This window comes from Anopheles bellator, chromosome 2 (genome assembly GCF_943735745.2).
Source record: "Anopheles bellator chromosome 2, idAnoBellAS_SP24_06.2, whole genome shotgun sequence".
NCBI classification, from domain to species: Eukaryota; Metazoa; Arthropoda; class Insecta; order Diptera; family Culicidae; genus Anopheles; species Anopheles bellator.
Window position 1 is genome coordinate 20,876,059 of NC_071286.1, and position 17,304 is coordinate 20,893,362.

The 17,304-nt window shown below is 46.8% G+C and overlaps 2 protein-coding genes and 2 non-coding genes across 10 annotated transcripts; 3 read left to right on the plus strand and 1 right to left on the minus strand.

Moving 5' to 3' along the window:
* Positions 1-158: 158 nt before the first annotated feature.
* On the minus strand, positions 159-10,518 carry LOC131212216 (glutamate dehydrogenase, mitochondrial). Of its 5 annotated transcripts, none has more exons than XM_058205993.1 (7): positions 10,399-10,518; positions 9,542-9,982; positions 5,030-5,622; positions 4,802-4,963; positions 4,509-4,713; positions 2,336-2,380; positions 159-1,436 (listed from the first exon to the last, which is right to left on the minus strand). In XM_058205993.1, the coding sequence occupies exons 2-7, from the start codon at positions 9,969-9,971 to the stop codon at positions 1,165-1,167; spliced, it is 1,707 nt and encodes a 568-aa protein (XP_058061976.1). In that variant the 5' UTR covers positions 9,972-9,982; positions 10,399-10,518; the 3' UTR covers positions 159-1,164. The 5 variants fall into 5 exon arrangements, with proteins under 5 accessions (XP_058061976.1, XP_058061975.1, XP_058061978.1 ...); XM_058205992.1 differs by lacking the exon at positions 2,336-2,380 and adding an exon at positions 3,855-3,899; XM_058205994.1 differs by lacking the exons at positions 159-1,436; positions 2,336-2,380 and adding exons at positions 2,522-3,090; positions 3,855-3,899.
* Positions 10,519-11,447: 929 nt separating this feature from the next.
* On the plus strand, positions 11,448-16,280 carry LOC131212963 (transcription elongation factor B polypeptide 3). 3 transcript variants are annotated; one of them, XM_058207064.1, is made up of 5 exons: positions 11,448-12,305; positions 13,180-13,525; positions 13,730-15,333; positions 15,401-15,689; positions 15,758-16,280. In XM_058207064.1, the coding sequence occupies exons 1-5, from the start codon at positions 12,234-12,236 to the stop codon at positions 15,844-15,846; spliced, it is 2,400 nt and encodes a 799-aa protein (XP_058063047.1). In that variant the 5' UTR covers positions 11,448-12,233; the 3' UTR covers positions 15,847-16,280. The 3 variants fall into 3 exon arrangements, with proteins under 3 accessions (XP_058063047.1, XP_058063048.1, XP_058063049.1); XM_058207065.1 differs by having other exon boundaries at positions 11,448-11,694; XM_058207066.1 differs by having other exon boundaries at positions 11,448-11,622.
* A 411-nt stretch (positions 16,281-16,691) lies between these two features.
* Trnag-ucc (transfer RNA glycine (anticodon UCC)) lies at positions 16,692-16,763 on the plus strand. The gene has a single exon. It is a non-coding gene; the product is annotated as a tRNA-Gly (tRNA).
* Positions 16,764-17,001: 238 nt separating this feature from the next.
* Trnah-gug (transfer RNA histidin (anticodon GUG)) lies at positions 17,002-17,073 on the plus strand. Its single transcript has one exon. It is a non-coding gene; the product is annotated as a tRNA-His (tRNA).
* The last annotated feature ends 231 nt before the right edge of the window (positions 17,074-17,304 follow it).

Genomic DNA, 17,304 nt, shown 5'->3' on the forward strand with positions numbered 1-17,304 from the left:
CAATAAAAGTTTTCTATGTTGTTATGGCTCTTACAAAAAGGAATGAACCGAACGAAACCGAACCGTAGCGGATCTGAGGTCCATTTAAAAAAAAACAAGTAAAGGAACATTGATGGTAACATTGTCGGATAAACCATGCATAAAACACTAGAACATAATTGGGTTTTAAAATTTTCGCTTTACTGTTTTCTTCATTTCTTACGCCGTCACTTGGTTTAGCTTGCGTTATAACATGTACTTGCACACCATAAGTTGTAGATCGCTGATGCACCTTTCTGTCCTATTAAGTCACCGAAAAAATTGATCGTAATTCGTGCTGTATAATGAGCTTTGTAGACATTTGTTGCATGTTTTGTATGGAACACAATAAGTTTTTTGCAGTAGATCACGGATTTTTTCACTATACTTCTAAGATACTGCTGCGGGCATCAATCTTCTCCCTCTAATGGTTCTGTGTGAAAACCAAATTGATCGACGATTTGGTATTAAGTTTATATTGTTCTTTTTAAGTTCGCCGTTAATGCCTCATGTACCTATTTTTCATCCACCGAGAGTTCGTTGTGGGGATCGGAAATAGAGTAAGTACTAACCACAACACAAGGATAAATGCTACATTGGCTGCTCGCTAAATCACTGATTCTTGATACGCGTAAAGTAACACTGCTGGTAATGCATGGCCAAGAAAGCGTGCATTACTAACATAACTGGAATGTTGCCGTATCACGACAGCGCACGGCCGGTAACGTTGACGTAGACCAATGGCGCAGAGTTAAACTTTATTTCCCTACAGAGCACGCTGAGGTAGGAGAAAATTAATCTTTAAAATGACAAAGATTTGTTTTTGCCGCAGCTTACACCGTCATCCTCTTCGCTAACGAGATTTAGTACGACCTGCCTATAGGTGAGCCGATCTTCGAGGAGACAATGGTGTCTTTTAATGCGCTGAATGAGTACCGAGTTTTCGCGTCAACTTCGTACGTTAATCTAGTTACGTCTTTCGCCGGTAAAAAACGATCACTTTCGTTTGTAGCAAAATAGCAGGAGGGCTTGTTGTGTAATAGTTTGACGTGGTCGTGTAGCGTTACGCTAGGGAATGTATAGCAGTTTTTGTTCTTGTTTTTCTTGATCGATTCGGGTGTCCTGATTTCCTCGATTCGAATGTGTTTAGAAGGCTAAACCAGCATCGCGATACGTCTGGAAGATCTTCTCGATCGAGTTGACGTAAGCAGCGGAACGAAGATCTAGCCCCAAGTTGTACTTCATAGCTGTCTTCATGATGGCACGAGCTGAACGCTCCATCGTGTAATCGAGGCCGGAGTGGACGATGTCCTTTTCCGAGGCGCCTGAGATACGCTTCTGGAAGGCTTCCGATGGCGTCACCGGGATCTTACCGCCAACATTACCGAAACGTCTTTCCAGTGAGGCTTGAACAGATTCTGCGAAAAAAAAGGTTAAAATGTAAAAATTAGAACGATTACGGAACACGATCGCAACCGGTGGAACACCAGACGGAATGATACAGTTGTCTGTTTAATGATTTTCAAATGATGAAAGGTGCAACTAAGGTGAATGTAGAACAAAAAAATCCTTCATGACCCGTTTGTGATAGCCCGTTTTGCAGATCATGCAGTTAATTTTTGTCCACGTGATTTCGTGAGCTCACATTCTGCCATTAGCCAGCCGTTTTCTTCGAGGAACGATTCGTTCTTCTATTGCTTAAATGTATTTGTGATATAATGTTTAGTAGCACTCCTTGTGTAGTGAAATATTAAAACCACACATGGCGCTGTTTAACATGAAACAACTAAATGTGGAATAAGGAGAGAGTCAAACTGCTTAAATGATTCGACAAGTCATGTAAAGAAAACATTATTAACTCTCTTTCGACAACAAATGATTTATAACGTCATTATGTTACGAGCAATACGAGCATGTGTACTCAAACAATGGCTTTCGGTTTCAGTGTAACATGCTGTAAGACGACATCCAAAGACTTGTGCTAAACGAAACACGATTGCAACCAATGACTGTTGTATGTTGCGATGTTGTAAGATAGAAAATAGAGAAATTAGGCCAATAAGTAAAGTATCTATAATAGATAGCAGAATTATTACATAAAAGAAGAAAAGGTTCAGCTTGTACAGTACACGTTCGAGAAAGCAAGAAAGAACAGAAAAGAGGAAAAATAACAATTAAATGTAAGTTTATGAATCAAACCAATTAGCACAAGAAGTTGGAGCACTGAAACAGAAATAAAAACGAAACTTGCGGTGACGAGAGTCAGTGGGTTTGCAAAACAGTTGAAGTAGAAGCCGGGAAAACTGGGATACTTTACTCTCATCGCTGCTTATGTGCTTTTCGAGCGATTCCTGCACGGATGCTGTAAATTGATGCGAGTTGACACACGAGAAGGCGAAAAATGAGAAAAAGAGAAAAGAATAGAATAGAAAATATGGTAACCCACGAACATTTGTGTAAAAATTGTACGTTTGAATGCATTTGATTTGCAACGAGGCACATTTTTTACGTCCGAAGCTAACTATGGTTCGAGAGTCATACGGGTTTTAGACGCATGGAATTTTTGTTCGCGTTCAACATTTGCATAGGGATACAGAAGTATTTATTAATTATTTCAAATGCCCGTACTTAAATTAATTGGAAAAACAAACAACGTTGCGATTGGCATACGTTTCTCGCCTTAACGTATGTTCATGGCACTTTGGGGACGACGTAGGGAAAACAAAAATGTGGAGGAGATAAACACACAGGAAACGCGGGGAGCGCTTGGATGTGACTCTTGGCGATGGCGGCCACATTTTTAGAAAGCCAACCCAGCGTCAGCGTACGTCTGGAAGATCTTTTCGATCGAGTTGATGTAGGCGGCCGAGCGTAGGTCCATTCCGAGATTGTAGCGCATGGCGGTGGCCATGATGGCGCGAGCCGAGCGTTCCATCGTGTAGTCGAGACCAGAGTGAACGATGTCCTTCTCCGAGGCACCGGAGATACGTTTCTTGAACGCGTCGGAAGCTTCGATCGGAATTTTGCCCCCGACCGTGCCGAAGCGGCTCTCAAGAGATCGCTGGACGGACTCTGGATTGTGTGTGTTTGGGTGAGTTGCGTTTTTTTGCGTGTATCAGATCAGATACAGCAGCAAGGATCATTGGCGATCGTAAACGGAAGAGAAAAAGAGACAAAAAAACGAAACGGAAAAAAACCATCGTTATCCAATCTGCAGCAACGGTGGTTTTATTATGTGGTTCATACAAAACCATAAATTGACTAAAAACAATAAATTAGTCCAAATCAAAACACGCGCTCACACGGTTTCTATGATAAATATGATAGTTAAAATCAAAATCAAAAACAAGAACTCCATGCATCATACACAATTCTATCGGGTGAAACGACAACGCTTTCAAGCATCGTTGAGAAGAAGAGAATGGAACCTCTTCAACTGTCAGTGAGTACACACTCTCGATTATGAGTTAATCTGTTATTCGCTCCTCAAGGGAAGACAACGGCAGGCAAAATGCACACTATCACGTTAGAGGATCACACAAGTACGAGTACGGTCTAGCAAGATAGCAAAACAGACGCTCAGTGGAAGTCATCGTTAACAGTAGAGAAGGAAGCATGGACGGGATGGACCAAAGTGCAGTATAGGCTTATGTTAAAGTACCGGCAACAACTGATTTGACAAATTTTGGACCAATTGTAGAAACAAGAAAAAAAAAACACATAAACAAACATTCCAAAATTTTGCCATCGAGACCAGATTACGAAAATAATTTTCATCGCAGTGATTCAACCGGAATGAGCACAAAGAGAGACCACCATTGCATTGGATACTTTACTCTCTTCGTCAAAGACGAATCGCTCCAACGATTGCTGGATAGAAGCTGGCCGAAGGATCAAGTAATATAGTATAGAAAGAAAGAAAAAAGAAAAGAAAAATCATAGTAAAGAAAAAGAAACCTTAAGACAGAAAAGAAGATCCCAGTTGGAACCACGGACTGAGACGTAGTGCGCACTAAAAGAACCACAATTTTGATTGCCACCCTTTCTCCCTAGAGCAATGGCGAAAGACGTGGCTTTAAGTGGGTCTACTTTGTGCGCTTATCTACCAGAGTTCTACATCTGCTGTGCGCGACATGTTTGTTCGCCGTTGGGGCGCGTGCGCCTGTGCTGATCGTTATGAGTCAATTTAGATAGTCCATCGGATTTTTTTCCAACTTCCGGAAAGTGCAGAAATGTTATGTTATGATTCGCTGTCGTTCTAAAGCCAATCGAATTAGGGCAAGCGAGCAACGAGATGGATGACTTGTTCGCTAAAAGCATTATTGGCAAGACCGATTTTTGTGTTTGTTCGGTGCAAAGACGAGGCAGCCAGCTGGCTTTCGCCACTGTCAAATGAGCACCGCTGAAGGTAGTGCAGTAATTTTTTTGTAAAGAAAGAAGCTAAGCAGCGGTATGTGTTCACCGCAAAAGCACAAAACAGTGGGACTTACCAAGAAGATGGTAGTTCGATTCCCGCTCGTACTTGAACGTCAAACGACCGTACGAGACGTGGTTTAGGTTCTTGAGCCACTCGAAGAACGAAACCGTCACACCACCGGCGTTGATGTACAGATCCGGAATCACCAGAATGTTGCGATCGATCAGAATCCTGTCGGCGGCCGGCGTAGTTGGTCCGTTGGCAGCTTCGGCAATGATCTGTCGGTTTTGATTGGTTGTTAATTGTACACAAACAAAACGCAAAAATTGCCCTCGTCTTTGTTGATTCTCTAATATGTCAACCCACCTTGGCGTTGATTCGGCCAGCATTGTCGGCGGTGATAACTTTCTCGATGGCGGCCGGAATGAAGATGTCGCACTGTTCGAACATCAAGTTCTCGCCTTCGTACGGCTTGGCACCGGGGAAGCCAACGATCGTGCCCTTCTCGTTCTTGTAGTCCTCCAGCGCCTAAAAGAAAGTTGTGGTGTTAATCATCGCCAATGAGAACCGGCCACGCCGGGTATAAACGCCCACCTTCGGATCAATGCCCTGCGGATTGTAGATCGAACCGTCGTGTTCAATCACTCCAATGCAGGTGGCTCCAGCTCGGGTAAGGTAGCGGCACGAGTGCAGACCAACATTACCGAAGCCCTGCACGATGAACGATTTGCCGCCCCAGCCTGGTGTCGTTCCGATCTGAGCCATGAAGTTGGCCTCCTTGATGAAGTTGTCCAATCCGTGGAAGACACCGCGACCGGTGGCAGACACACGACCATGAATACCGCCCTGGTTGATTGGCTTGCCAGTGACGCAGGCATGCGCATTGATGTCGAGGTGACCGATCGTCTTGGCGTAGGTGTCAGCGATCCAGGACATTTCGCGCTCACCGGTTCCCATGTCCGGGGCCGGCACGTCAATGCCCGGGCCAATGAAGCCCTTCTTCGACAGCTCCAGCGCGAAGCGGCGCGTAATTTTCTCCAGCTCATGCTCAGAATACTGACGCGGGTCAATCTTGACGCCAGCCTTAGCGCCTCCGAACGGTACATCGACACAGGCACATTTGAACGTCATAAGAGCGGACAAGGCTTTCACCTCATCGCGCGACACATCCAGCGAGAAACGGATACCTAAGTACAGGAAAACGACAAAGAAGATGGCACGATGAGCTGATAAGTCGGAGAACCACCCGTACGCGTACCGTCCCGCCTGTCAATAGAACGTCGATTCCAAGGTCAACACGTTATGACACCCTTGATAAGATATTCAAAAAATACCCCTACACTCGGCTGCTTTCGATGGCTTTTAAACTTTTCCCGACCGAACTGATCAGGTCAGTTATCTCGCTGTTCGCTGGTGGCGATTTGGACAACACTTGCCGGGTAGAGCTCAAGGTTTCCGCATCTGCCGATCATTGACGCATTAGACCGCCCCGAAAACGTTGTCGAATTTGGAGGTCTAGAGGTGGGTCGTAAAACGGCTTCCTATCAAAACCTAATGCAAGCCGCTCTTGTGGCTTAGCATTCGATGGCTTAGCAACAACCACCACAAAGCCGTCTCATGCACGACTAGTTTTTTGTGGAACCGATGTGGAAGAAGACCTGTTCGCAACCTTTCCCTTAGCGACGTTCTAAATCCGACTCATAGAAGAATAGTCACTGCCACGCGTGAACGCGCTCTACGCGAAATTAATGCACGCCTGTGGTAATGTGAACACGATCGTGTTCTGTGGTGCCTCAGTTTGTTTTGATCGCGAACCGAAAGCAGCAGCACGGTCTATGCTATCTATGCTGATGTCTAGATCAGAAAAGAGTCATGCTCAGGCTAGCGTCACGATGCGTCGCAATTGGCCGGTGTCGACTGGGGCTACGGGTGCTAAATATAACCAAACGCATAAAGTCCGCTGTCTCGCATACGTTCAAAGTTCGCAAAACAAAATACACAGAAACACCGTCTTCGTAAGAACGCAAAGTGAAGGTGAAACTCGAAACGGAACTGCTGGTGCTACACTTTGTAGATTCGGGAGACCTTTAGAAGACGTTACATAACCATTCAAACGACGGACGATCCATGTTTACCACAACTCCACACAGAAACGGCGACCTGTAACGCACGCCGCCCAAACCGAATCTGCATATCTTTTTCGCAACTATTCAAACTATTTGCCAAGTCAATCGGTGTGCTGTGTCTAATAGCTTTGGTTGATTGCGCTTTAAAACGGTGCATTTCCCGCCAGCTTACGTTACAATGTGGCGACGGATCATCTCTAATCGATTTCGTAAACGCGTGTCACCTGCATTGGGTTCGCACCGCTAGCTGCCTGTTGCCAGCCAAGATCTTCGATACAGAACTTGTTTGCTTGAACGGTGAGCTGTTCGCATGGAGGATCCGCTTATTTATTCACCAATTTCCATCCTTCAAGATCGTATTACGATCGACCCTGTTATGCCTGTGGTGTGCATTACCAATTAGTGTGCTAATTTAGTTATGGTAAATGTACCCAGTGAGCCAGTTTTACTTAGTTAAGGAAGACATCTCTTCAAACGTTAATTTACTAAAAAATATCATTTTCTTCCATCTGATATCAGGTATGGAAGTTTTCAGTGTTAGGTACATATATTTTTAACAATCAAGATGCGATCACTCTCTTTACAGATTCGTCATGGAACAGCCGGCATTCAGTTCCGAACGGATCTACCTGCCTCAACCGGTAACCGGTGCACGTGACTGCCATCGTTAAGTGAGTCACAGTTTTGCATGTTTCGAAACCCATTAGCAGAGGAACACCATAACCCGATGCGGAAGGCTTGGCTGTACCGTTTATTTTTTAAGCGCACTTTGGAGAGGCACGTGACCAATTCAAACGCACAATTATAACCATCTGGTGCGGTTTGGCAACGTTACCTGATTTACGTAATCGTGCCACGACGCGATTAGACAAAAACCTCGTGACACGGGAGCGGATAAAAGAATACCCATCGTGACACAAGATTCAAGGAATCAAGAACCTACAAGCAACCGACACCAATACCAGCATTACAGAAAAAAAGGAACAACCGCAATACAACTGTCGCAAGTGCTGTTGTGTACCATATTTTTAGCTGCTCCATCGATTAGTACACGACCGTTTGCCACGGTGACGCAACGGTTGAGCCAGTGACACACCCCCGGAGGTCAGCGATTATGGACTGAAATGGTCGCATCGGGTCGATCGGAACGCGCTGAGTGGCGCGGGACAAATTCAGAGTCAATCTTCATTCCGAGCAATGAACATCGTCAGCCACTGCCCGGCCCGGAGTGTGTTGCCATGGATCGTCGTTTGAAACATTGTAGCGATCCTTTCCGTTTTTCTAGCACATTGAATGCCGCCTAGAGCTGCTATTTGGCCGGCCGAATTGCCGATGGGTTTGGGCGTAACGGGCGCGCTTGTAACGCTTGAACCCCTTGACTACCGTTATCGCCGGTTACGAAGCAACAAAACCAGTTACGGGCATCGGTTCCTGCGTTCGTGCCCGCGGCGAACACTATCAGCCGGGCGACACACAACGATGACCTTGCTTTACTTTGCAATTTTCCTCAGTCCGCGACCACCACACCCGTTGGAACCACCCCGGGTTTACCATGCGTACGTAAAGATGTGCTTATCGTGATAATCATTTCAAAAGAGTTGCTTGATGTAACCATAGAGAAGGAGGGCCCTTATGGTTCCTTTCTACACAAGAGAGAGAGCGAGAGTGCGGTCGACGATCGCATGTTTCCTGTGCAGTGCTGGACCCAATGCTTTGACAACAGCACCTTCACGCCACTTCAGTGAAAGTGCTATTGATTACACTGAAGTGGCATGTTGCAATAGGAGGCCAGCGGAGTTCTGATCTTGGCTGCACATTGTATACGGCAATCACAGCTTGATGATCAAAGGGTTTCACAATGGAAATACAAAACACCCGGTACCTTGCGTCGGTGCCAAAAAAAGGGTCAGAACACGTGCCTGCCTGCCTAACAACATTCAGACGATATGCTACGCGATGCTATGCGGCATTCCAATCTGAACGATGCGCGCGCCATGCTGGCGCATTGATATGCGCGTTTTGTTCTTCTTATCGCTCTCATTATGCTTTATGCTGCAATGGTCGTCAGCTGCTAGGCGCGTGAAAAACATCTGGATTGTTGTGCGTTACATGTGGTGCGGCCGTGGTCACCACGGCAAGCCACATTCAACATTCTCATCCATTAGAACCCGCACCAACAATCACAATACAATCATGGGCCAATCAACATATCTATGAGGCGACAGACGTTACATCTGTGAGTAGGTCAATTTAATTGGATTGTACACATTTAAAAATCGATTTATACCGGCTCAATTACAACCACTGGTCGGTCATCGCGGACAAATGCCACTCGATGGCCACCATTCATCAGGGAGGTGCGACCGATAACACGCCACACATCGCCCTGAGATAACTTTTGCTTTTGCGATCTATTATTGTTCACAATTATCTCTACCCTTTCTGCTGGTGGTGGTACTTGACAACCGTGTTTCGTGATGGAAGACGTTTGTTTCTTTAAATTGTCTTCGTTTTATCAAGCCACATCCTCACGTGATCAGCCGTTAGGCCAATCCGGTAAAAAGACGGCACCCGCAGGTTGGATGGGTTTATGGTTCTCACGTAAGAGTAAAACTTTTCTCTCTTGAAAATATGACCAAATTATCTACATGCGTTCAAAGTTGATATCGATTTCACATAACACACTAGGTGGATGGACATTCCATTAACTCCTTGTAGGTGTTAACCCATTAATCATTCTCGCAGTGCGTTTCAGCACATCTTGTGGACGAATTACGTACACACACTGTCCAACAGAACGAATTGCGCGTGTGGTGGAAAATTTCAAAACAGCTCAGAATACGCAAAAAACAGGAAACCCACACGAAAATGGCCACGAACGGTCTCGAAAGAATGGTGTGCCCACGGCCCGCACGGCAAAACGTACTTGTTACATAATCGGTCACATTTTTCACGCTTCCGCCCGCCGTCTAGCACTTACCGCCCTTCGTCGGTGTGCGGTGCGTGCAGTGCTGCGCACGGTAGCCGGTAATCATTTCGTAGTCGCCGGAATCGCGTCGCAGCGGGAACGCAATCTCGATAATGTGATCGCACGGCTGCATCAGCATCAGGATACCCTTCACCTTCTTCTTTTTCTCCTCGAGCGAGCTGCGGCCCTTCATGTCCTCGACCAGCTTGTCCTCGCAGATCTGGCAGGCACGGTGGAAGAAGTACTCGACCATGTCGAAGAAGCGCGGGTTGGACGAGGAAGCCACATCCTTCAGGCGCTCCGGAATCTGGTGCTCGGCGTACCCGCGCTTCGGCTGGTACTGTTGTAGCGCAGGCTGCTGGACTGCGGCCACCGCCTTCACCAGGGTGGTCACTTCCTGCTTGAGGGCGGCGCTCTTGGCGATCGTCTTCAGGTGGTACATGATGATTTCGCCTGTGTTACGTGTCGGAAACACAGCGGCCAGCAGCAGGTTAATTGTGCCGACCAAAAAAAAAACAAACAAAAGAAACAAAATGCATCTGTGGTTACAAAAATATAAATGAAAAGCAAATAACTCCGAGCGGCGCTGTGCTTCGCTCGACTCAAGCGAAACGGTCTTCTGTTGTCGTCAGCTGTGGGCAACATCTACTTTTCTCATATTTTACGGTTTCCCACACCGCTTAAAACTGGTTTTTGGACCCGAATCCACCGAAGGAACAGTTCTGGCAAAGATGCCACGGCAAATGGGAGCACAAAGGAATCGAATCCACAAACTGCTGACTAAACTGAAAATCTCAGTAAGGATTATTTCGGTGCAAACCACCGTCGCAGTGGCTAACCTAACGAGGGGTGGTCAATGGTATGCTCACAGTTTAAAAATCGGTGAACAATCACACAAATCCGCCCTAATCCTTAGCGGGGTCCAATCACCCGGACACACTATTCACTTGAAGCGAGGCACGCACTCCCTCACAGGCCACTGGCTGATGATGGAATACGGCGGCCACGACGACGACGGACGGCACCCAAGGGCCAGAACCGGGACCAAACCCTTGAGGTTTCGCACGAGCACGGCGAGCGGGCAAACGCGCACACTCGCGCACTGAGTCGACTTACGCTCCCAATTTCTCCGGCGTGATGTTCAAGGCGCCAATTCTCGCTCTCTTTCTCTCTTTCCAAGTATTGACCGGAGAACACGAACTAATCGGTTGCTTCGCGTTCCGCATTCCCTTGGCTAAAAATGTGAAAAAGACATCTATACTCACCGGATTGCTGTCAAAAACAACGGAAACGGTGCAACGTACAACTGAACAGCAACTGAACAGCCGCCGACTGAGTTCTGCGAAATTTATGCGCCTCGGCAACTGGAAACGATGTTTGCTTAGCTCGTACGCAGTATTTTCGCTGCTAATCCCATAACTCCATAGGTGTGTGCGTGCGCCTAGAGCCCACAGATTTCGTTCCGTTCCTCTGCATAAAAATGCCGGTTTTCGGCAATGACGTCACAGTATGGAAATAATGTTCCACGGGGAGCAAAACAAACACCCGAAACGCACCGAACGGATTGACCGACTGTGTATGGCAAAGTGCGTGATGAAAGGACAGTTAATTTTTGTAGATTCGATATTCGATTATTATCGATTCGATATTCAGTTATACTTCAAATTGAAACGTTCTGCCAGCAATGGTAAAAGCATTTTAATTATCCTTTTGTATTCAAACGATACACCCTGTAATTGGCATGGGTGTGTGTTTCGGTGGCTCGCAGTTGCTTGTATTCGTGCGGCATGAGATGCCGAAGTTTGACAGCTGAACCGTAAAAAAAACAGAAACGTACCCCGTTCAGCTGACCGAAGGCACACAAATGGCGTATCCGCTGGTCGTAGTTTGCTAAGCTCGCGGCAATGCAATAGAAATATTGCTGTGCCACCGTTCTGGCTCGCCCGAGAGCCATGTTGTGGTGGTCGCCCGGAGTGTTAAGTGGTAAAACGTAAAACGAAATAGCAGCCACACCACCAACGGCGCATTCGAGAACGCAACGTTGCGTAACGGAAGAGTGAGACGTCCGGCGGGAATAAGAGCTCGATCGGAAGGTGAAAAAATAATCTCCTCGGAAGCCAGCTGAAGGACGGAAAGGTTTTCGGGCGAATATTGATCACGCAGGTGTGCGTAGATTCTGTCCGCCAGTGCCGTGCATGGTTGTGTGTGCATGTTTACGTGTGCCGTGTGTGCTCTGCATGCAGTTTTATGTTGCTTATGCTGCGTTGTCCAGGGGTAGAAGTGTAATGAAACATTACACGCACTGCCACCGTGTATCGGGAGGCAAACATGCGTTTCAGTGCGTTTTCGCCTCTGCTGCTGTGCGCTGCTCGATCTACGTGTAAATGCTGAAAGTGGCGCGCCCGACGATGCATCGTCCTTTCGTCTGTCCATTTGAGTAAAAGTGCAAATTTCGTGTCTATTTATGTCAACAGTCAGCCACTACCCCTGTCTCCGGGAACGGGAACTGTGACTGTGCACTTGTAATAGCGAAAAGTGTCCGTTCTTGTCTGTAGTCGCCGCGCCGAATGAAACGCGCACATGCGAGCGAGGTAGCACGATAGACAGATAATTAGAGCCAGCGGACGAAGGCCGCGAAAGAGAAAGCAACGTCGTTTTGTGCTATCGTTGGCGAGAAATTGCAACTGCAAAAAAAAACGGCAAAATGTCATCGATTGTGGACATTATCAACCACTACCAGACGAGCATCAATAAGTCGCTGCACGATAAACCGCGGGTAAGTGTCGGGATTTATTGCGCCGACAACACACAGCGGAGGTAGCCAACCGTGCAAACACCATGGCGAATAAACCAAGGCTGGCGAAGCCTACTTTTCAAAATTTCACTTGCAAGCATGAAGGAATAATCTTTTCTGCTCCGGTTCTGCTGCGGCGCATACTGAAAGGGCGGACTCAACCTTAATTGTGCGAATGTGCCACATCGACGGAGGATCTTATGCTACCTTGGGAGGATGTATGTATCGCCACGTGGTGTGTACTTGAGAACTAATGGCGAACCCTTCGGGTTCGCTCTCGCAGCTCGAGCTCTAAGTCGTGATCGTATTTGTTTATACACTAAACATTCTGCTTTCCTCTTCACTAACTTTGTGTGAACTGAAAAACGCTACAAAATTATGCTTAACTGTTTATTTTCTCTCCAATGCGTGTGTTCTCTAACTAACCATGCTAGCCTGTGCGTTTCACTGTGCCAGTGCCGGCTATGCTATCTATCGCGCTATAAATAAATTGTAGTTGAGAGAATTGTTCTAAAAATACGTTTGCTGTGTTAATTTGTAGGAATACGTTGAAATGTTCTTTCGCTAAACCAATGCATGCAGCAGAAGAAAGCGCATTTTGTTGAATTGCAAGTGTTTTTGATTTTCCGTTTCGCCTTTGGAAGAAATTTGTCTACGTCACAAAGAACGAGCGATCTATGGCCATTAGTTTGACTAATGCAGTAACAAGATGTTTCATGGTTTGGCAAAAGTTAGTCGGACTTGTTGCCGCCACAGCTATCTGTGTGGGTTCGACCTTTGCGTAGACAAATGGAAAAAGTACAGTTGCATTTTGGGTGTGCAAAGTTCCAAACTCAACCACTCTTTTATTCCACAGATTGTCCACTGCATCGGAAAATTGTACAAGCTTCCGATTTCTGTGCGGCATCTTCAGGACACTGGCGTCGGACGGACGATCAACAGCCTCCGGAAGTTCGACGGTGAGGTTGGCATAGCGGCGAAAGCACTGGTGACCAAGTGGAAGGCGATGGTGGCAGCGGAGGAGTCCGATGACGGAGCTTCCCACAACACGGCCGAGAACGATAGAAATGGCAATCGGCAGCATCGTAGTGACAGGAGCGATGAAGACGACGGCACCAGGGAGGAGAACAATGACGGTGCGATGGCTGCCGAGAGCGATCATGACGATGCGGCTCCTCCATCGGATAACGGAGGCGACGCAGGTACGTGAATTGATATTGGCGTACACAAACATTTTTGAAACCGATGATAATTGCCACTCATCCGGTTAACATGCCGCAACTTTGTGGCAAAAGTAGTTTGAATTTGTTGCTAGGAACGGCTGTCCTTACACTTTGGCTACGTGCGATATTGACATGTTTATGATTAGAGATAAGTTGATAATCGTTCTTTTTACCCCTCTAAAGATGCATACGAAGAGTCTCAACTTCGCGTAGATGAAGAATATAGAGACGATGCGGACAGTGGCAGTGGCAGTGAAGATGAATCCGACGATCAAGCACGGCAACATCATAATGAACAGCATCATCATCAAATCGCCATAACTGAGAGCAAAGCTGATGCGAATCAGTGGAACGACCATCACAGTAGCTCCTCGTCCACCAAGGAACATCATTCGAGCAGTTCTCGCTCGCAAAACCACCATAGCTCAAGGTCTTCGGCAAGTTCCGACAAGCATCGTAGCCACAAATCAGACAGTAGACACCATCGACACAATGGAGATGATCCGAAATCTCATAAATCTTCATTGTCACGCGGCGAACATAGTAGCTCCACGAAGTCGTCACACAGTGGCGACATTAGGAAAAAGGATCGCAATCCTTCAAAACATCACAATACCACCGGTAGCAGTGGTACAACCGAAGCGGGTACTAGTAGTAATAGCAGTAGTAGCAAACGGAAAGATTCTAGTCAAACAGGTGGCACCGACCATCAACCGCGTTCGAGGGAGGAACGAAGTGAAAGCTCCAAAAGAAGTGCATCTGATAGAGAGCACACAGAGGACACGACGACGTCTACTTCAAAGCGATCGCGGAAAGACTGCAGTCGAGACAGTGGGTCGGCTAGTGTTGAGTCACAGTTTTCCACTCCGCATTCGAAAACGTCCTCGAAAGTGTCTTCCTCATCGTCGTCTTCGAAGCATCACGATCGGCATAGTAGGGTGTCTACTGCGGAAAAGGGCCGCGAGCACGGTGGGAAATCGAAACGCAAAGAACGTAAACTTGACAAGCACGATGAGCAGGAATCAGCCGAGGAGGATGTGGTCGAGGGAATCGATGGTTCGGCTGGGGCAAGCTTTGCCGATGCACTCTCCATGATCGGTATGCCTTCGACTTCGAAAAAGAAATCATCCTCTGGTGGTGGTGCGAGCAAGGAAAAAGAAAAGGAAAAAATAACTGTCTCGAAGTCATCGTCCGCCTCCGGAAGTCATTCGTCAAAATCGAAACCATCATCCAGCTCGAGTTCGAAAACGACAGTGCTGACCGCACACGAAATGTTATCGGAGAAGGTGAGGCTCCAGCCGCTTCCCGAGGCTTCTGAAATCGTAGATGCTTTGCCCATGATCTCACCCAACTATCGGCCGATGCCTCTGAATCAAACTGTGATGGAGTGTGTGTTTCTCGGTGGGCAGGGTGGACGTGGCCAGAAACGCCCTATGACCGAAGAGGAAGCGCTTGGACAGAGCATGCAGTCGAAGAACATCCGCACAAAGGTGTACTCCGGTATGAAATCGACAACGGCGAAGGGCGTCATTCCGTCGCTGTACGAGCTGTGCATCCGACTGCTGCAGGACCACATCGATGAAATTGGGGCCACTGGTGGTATACCGTTCTACATACTGAAGCCAGTGTTGGAACGAGCCAATCCGAGCCAGCTGTTGCACCTGGAGCACTATAACCCGCAGTTTGTCGATGACAGCGACATTCTGTGGGAGCTGCACTGCAAGCGAACATTCCGGGGGAAGCAGCGGAACGAGGAGTCACTGGAAACGTGGCGAGAAATGTTCCTCGTAAGTAACTCAATAACGAAAGTGTTTTTTCCTTGAATGAGCCTTTCAATATGTTACCCAATTGCAGCGATGCTCCGAAGAACGAGACGCCAAGCTCAAGAGTTTGACGCAGAACATAAAGCTCGCGCAGGAACAGGCCGCGGCGCCCATTCGCAAGACGCAGCTCGCCTATGTAGACTCAGCCGTGAAACCACCGAGGGCAGTGATCAACAAACAGGTAAAGTATGGAACGGCACGAGCCCCAGTTGTCTCACCGGCTGCACGTGTTGCGGCACTGAAAAGTGGGAATGTGGCTCAGGTTGGCGATGCCCGACTTCGGCTCCTCCCAGGTGCCCGAGATAATGCGCAGTCTCAAGGTATTTAGCAAGGTTTATGGCGCTTTCTGGAGCCTCAGCGTTCTAAACGGGTTACTTTCATATTTTAGTTTTTCAACCTACGAAACCTCGCAAAGCGCCCATGATGGCAAAGGTGCTATCGTCGATGAAGGGCTTCAAGACGAGCTTCCGACGCTAAATCGTACGACGCTCACACGCGCACCCTTGCGAAAAGCGGTGACAAACAGCAAACAATGCATCATTAGTAAGGAAAATGTCCTGTCTCTAGTTCACAAATGGCGAGGCCTTCAAATGGCAAATGCTATTCGATGTGTATTCGCTTTGTTATACCTAAGTCACTAATAATTTAATTTAAATTCAATTCACCTCACATACCGACTAACAGTGCGCACTCGTTGTTGTTCGATGCTGCCTAGTGTTTGATCTGTTTTTATTGTTTCTTCCATTTTATGATCCCTTTTCTAATGATATATTATATTCGATACAATTTAGTTGGGCTAAAACCGAAAGATAAAACCTCAAACTGATACTGATTGTATTTAATTTAAAACTGGTCAACATTGGTCGATGGATGTATGGCAAAGACAGGCGAGAAAGGCATAATAAATGACGTATGAGATTTTTAATTATTGTCGAAGTTGTCTACACGCATTACTTACGAAAGAAAAAAGGACAACATTTACTAAATATTTTGTCCTCAGATTCTACAATGCGTACGATCAGATTACACCCGAATCGTCAGCAATGGTTCGTTTCGCTAACAAAAAAGGATTGCTCCAGGGCGACGAAAAGAGGTCTCAAGTAGCAGATAGATAGTTTTTGAACGTGTAATCGAAACGACTGTTTCATAGCAAATAACCGGAGAGGATATTCCGTGGGACTGCGGGTAATGGTTGATTTATGGCGATTTTCGCCTATATAGAGGTCACTGGTTTGTTCACCAAAGAAATGTAAGAATTCCTACTGTAAAAGCGTCTAACTAATCCGACAACGAGTTTGCACATTCGGCACTTCAGTTGTGCAGCGTCGGTGGTGTAATGGTCAGCATAGTTGCCTTCCAAGCAGTTGATCCGGGTTCGATTCCCGGCCGACGCACTGAGACCTTTTTGAAAGTGTTCAAGCTATGGTGAGACGCATACGCGGCATCGGGCCCTTTCCAGGCATGGCAATGTGTTATCAATAGTGCCACTGGTGGCCACTTGGTGGACGACGCGCTAATCTGTTGATGCCATATTCTACGCGGCTTTTGCAAACACATGTTTTTTGCGTTGATTATTTGATGGCGATTGGAACATTTTTTGATAAGTGTGCCTCCTCATCGACACATTCTATAGCCGTGATCGTCTAGTGGTTAGGACCCTACGTTGTGGCCGTAGTAACCCAGGTTCGAATCCTGGTCACGGCAGTGTTTCTCCCCCTTTCCCCGTTAAAAAGGGGGAGATAATAAAACACTGTCACGGAAGAATGGGTAAAAATCTACTTTTTTGTGTGGAGGGATTTTATGAACGAATGCACTTACGTGATACATGTAACACTGAAATTTGCACAACCTTAGTTTTCGCCAAGCAGCCCATATGTGAATTGATTGAGGATACGGCTCTAAAGAGTCGAAAGCATATCCCTTAGTGAACGTAAC

Bases quoted from the DNA above. Each gene is read 5' to 3' on its own strand.
- LOC131212963 (XM_058207064.1), top strand. From the start codon at position 12,234: ATGTCATCGATTGTGGACATTATCAACCACTACCAGACGAGCATCAAT. The intron at 13,526-13,729 runs GTACGTGAATTG...ACCCCTCTAAAG, and splicing joins GGATAACGGAGGCGACGCAG to ATGCATACGAAGAGTCTCAA. The intron at 15,690-15,757 runs GTATTTAGCAAG...TTCATATTTTAG, and splicing joins AGATAATGCGCAGTCTCAAG to TTTTTCAACCTACGAAACCT.
- LOC131212216 (XM_058205993.1), bottom strand. From the start codon at position 9,971: ATGTACCACCTGAAGACGATCGCCAAGAGCGCCGCCCTCAAGCAGGAA. The intron at 4,714-4,801 runs GTGGGTTGACAT...CAAAACCGACAG, and splicing joins CTGGCCGAATCAACGCCAAG to ATCATTGCCGAAGCTGCCAA. The intron at 1,437-2,335 runs GTAAAGTATCCC...TTTTTTTCGCAG, and splicing joins GCACATAAGCAGCGATGAGA to AATCTGTTCAAGCCTCACTG.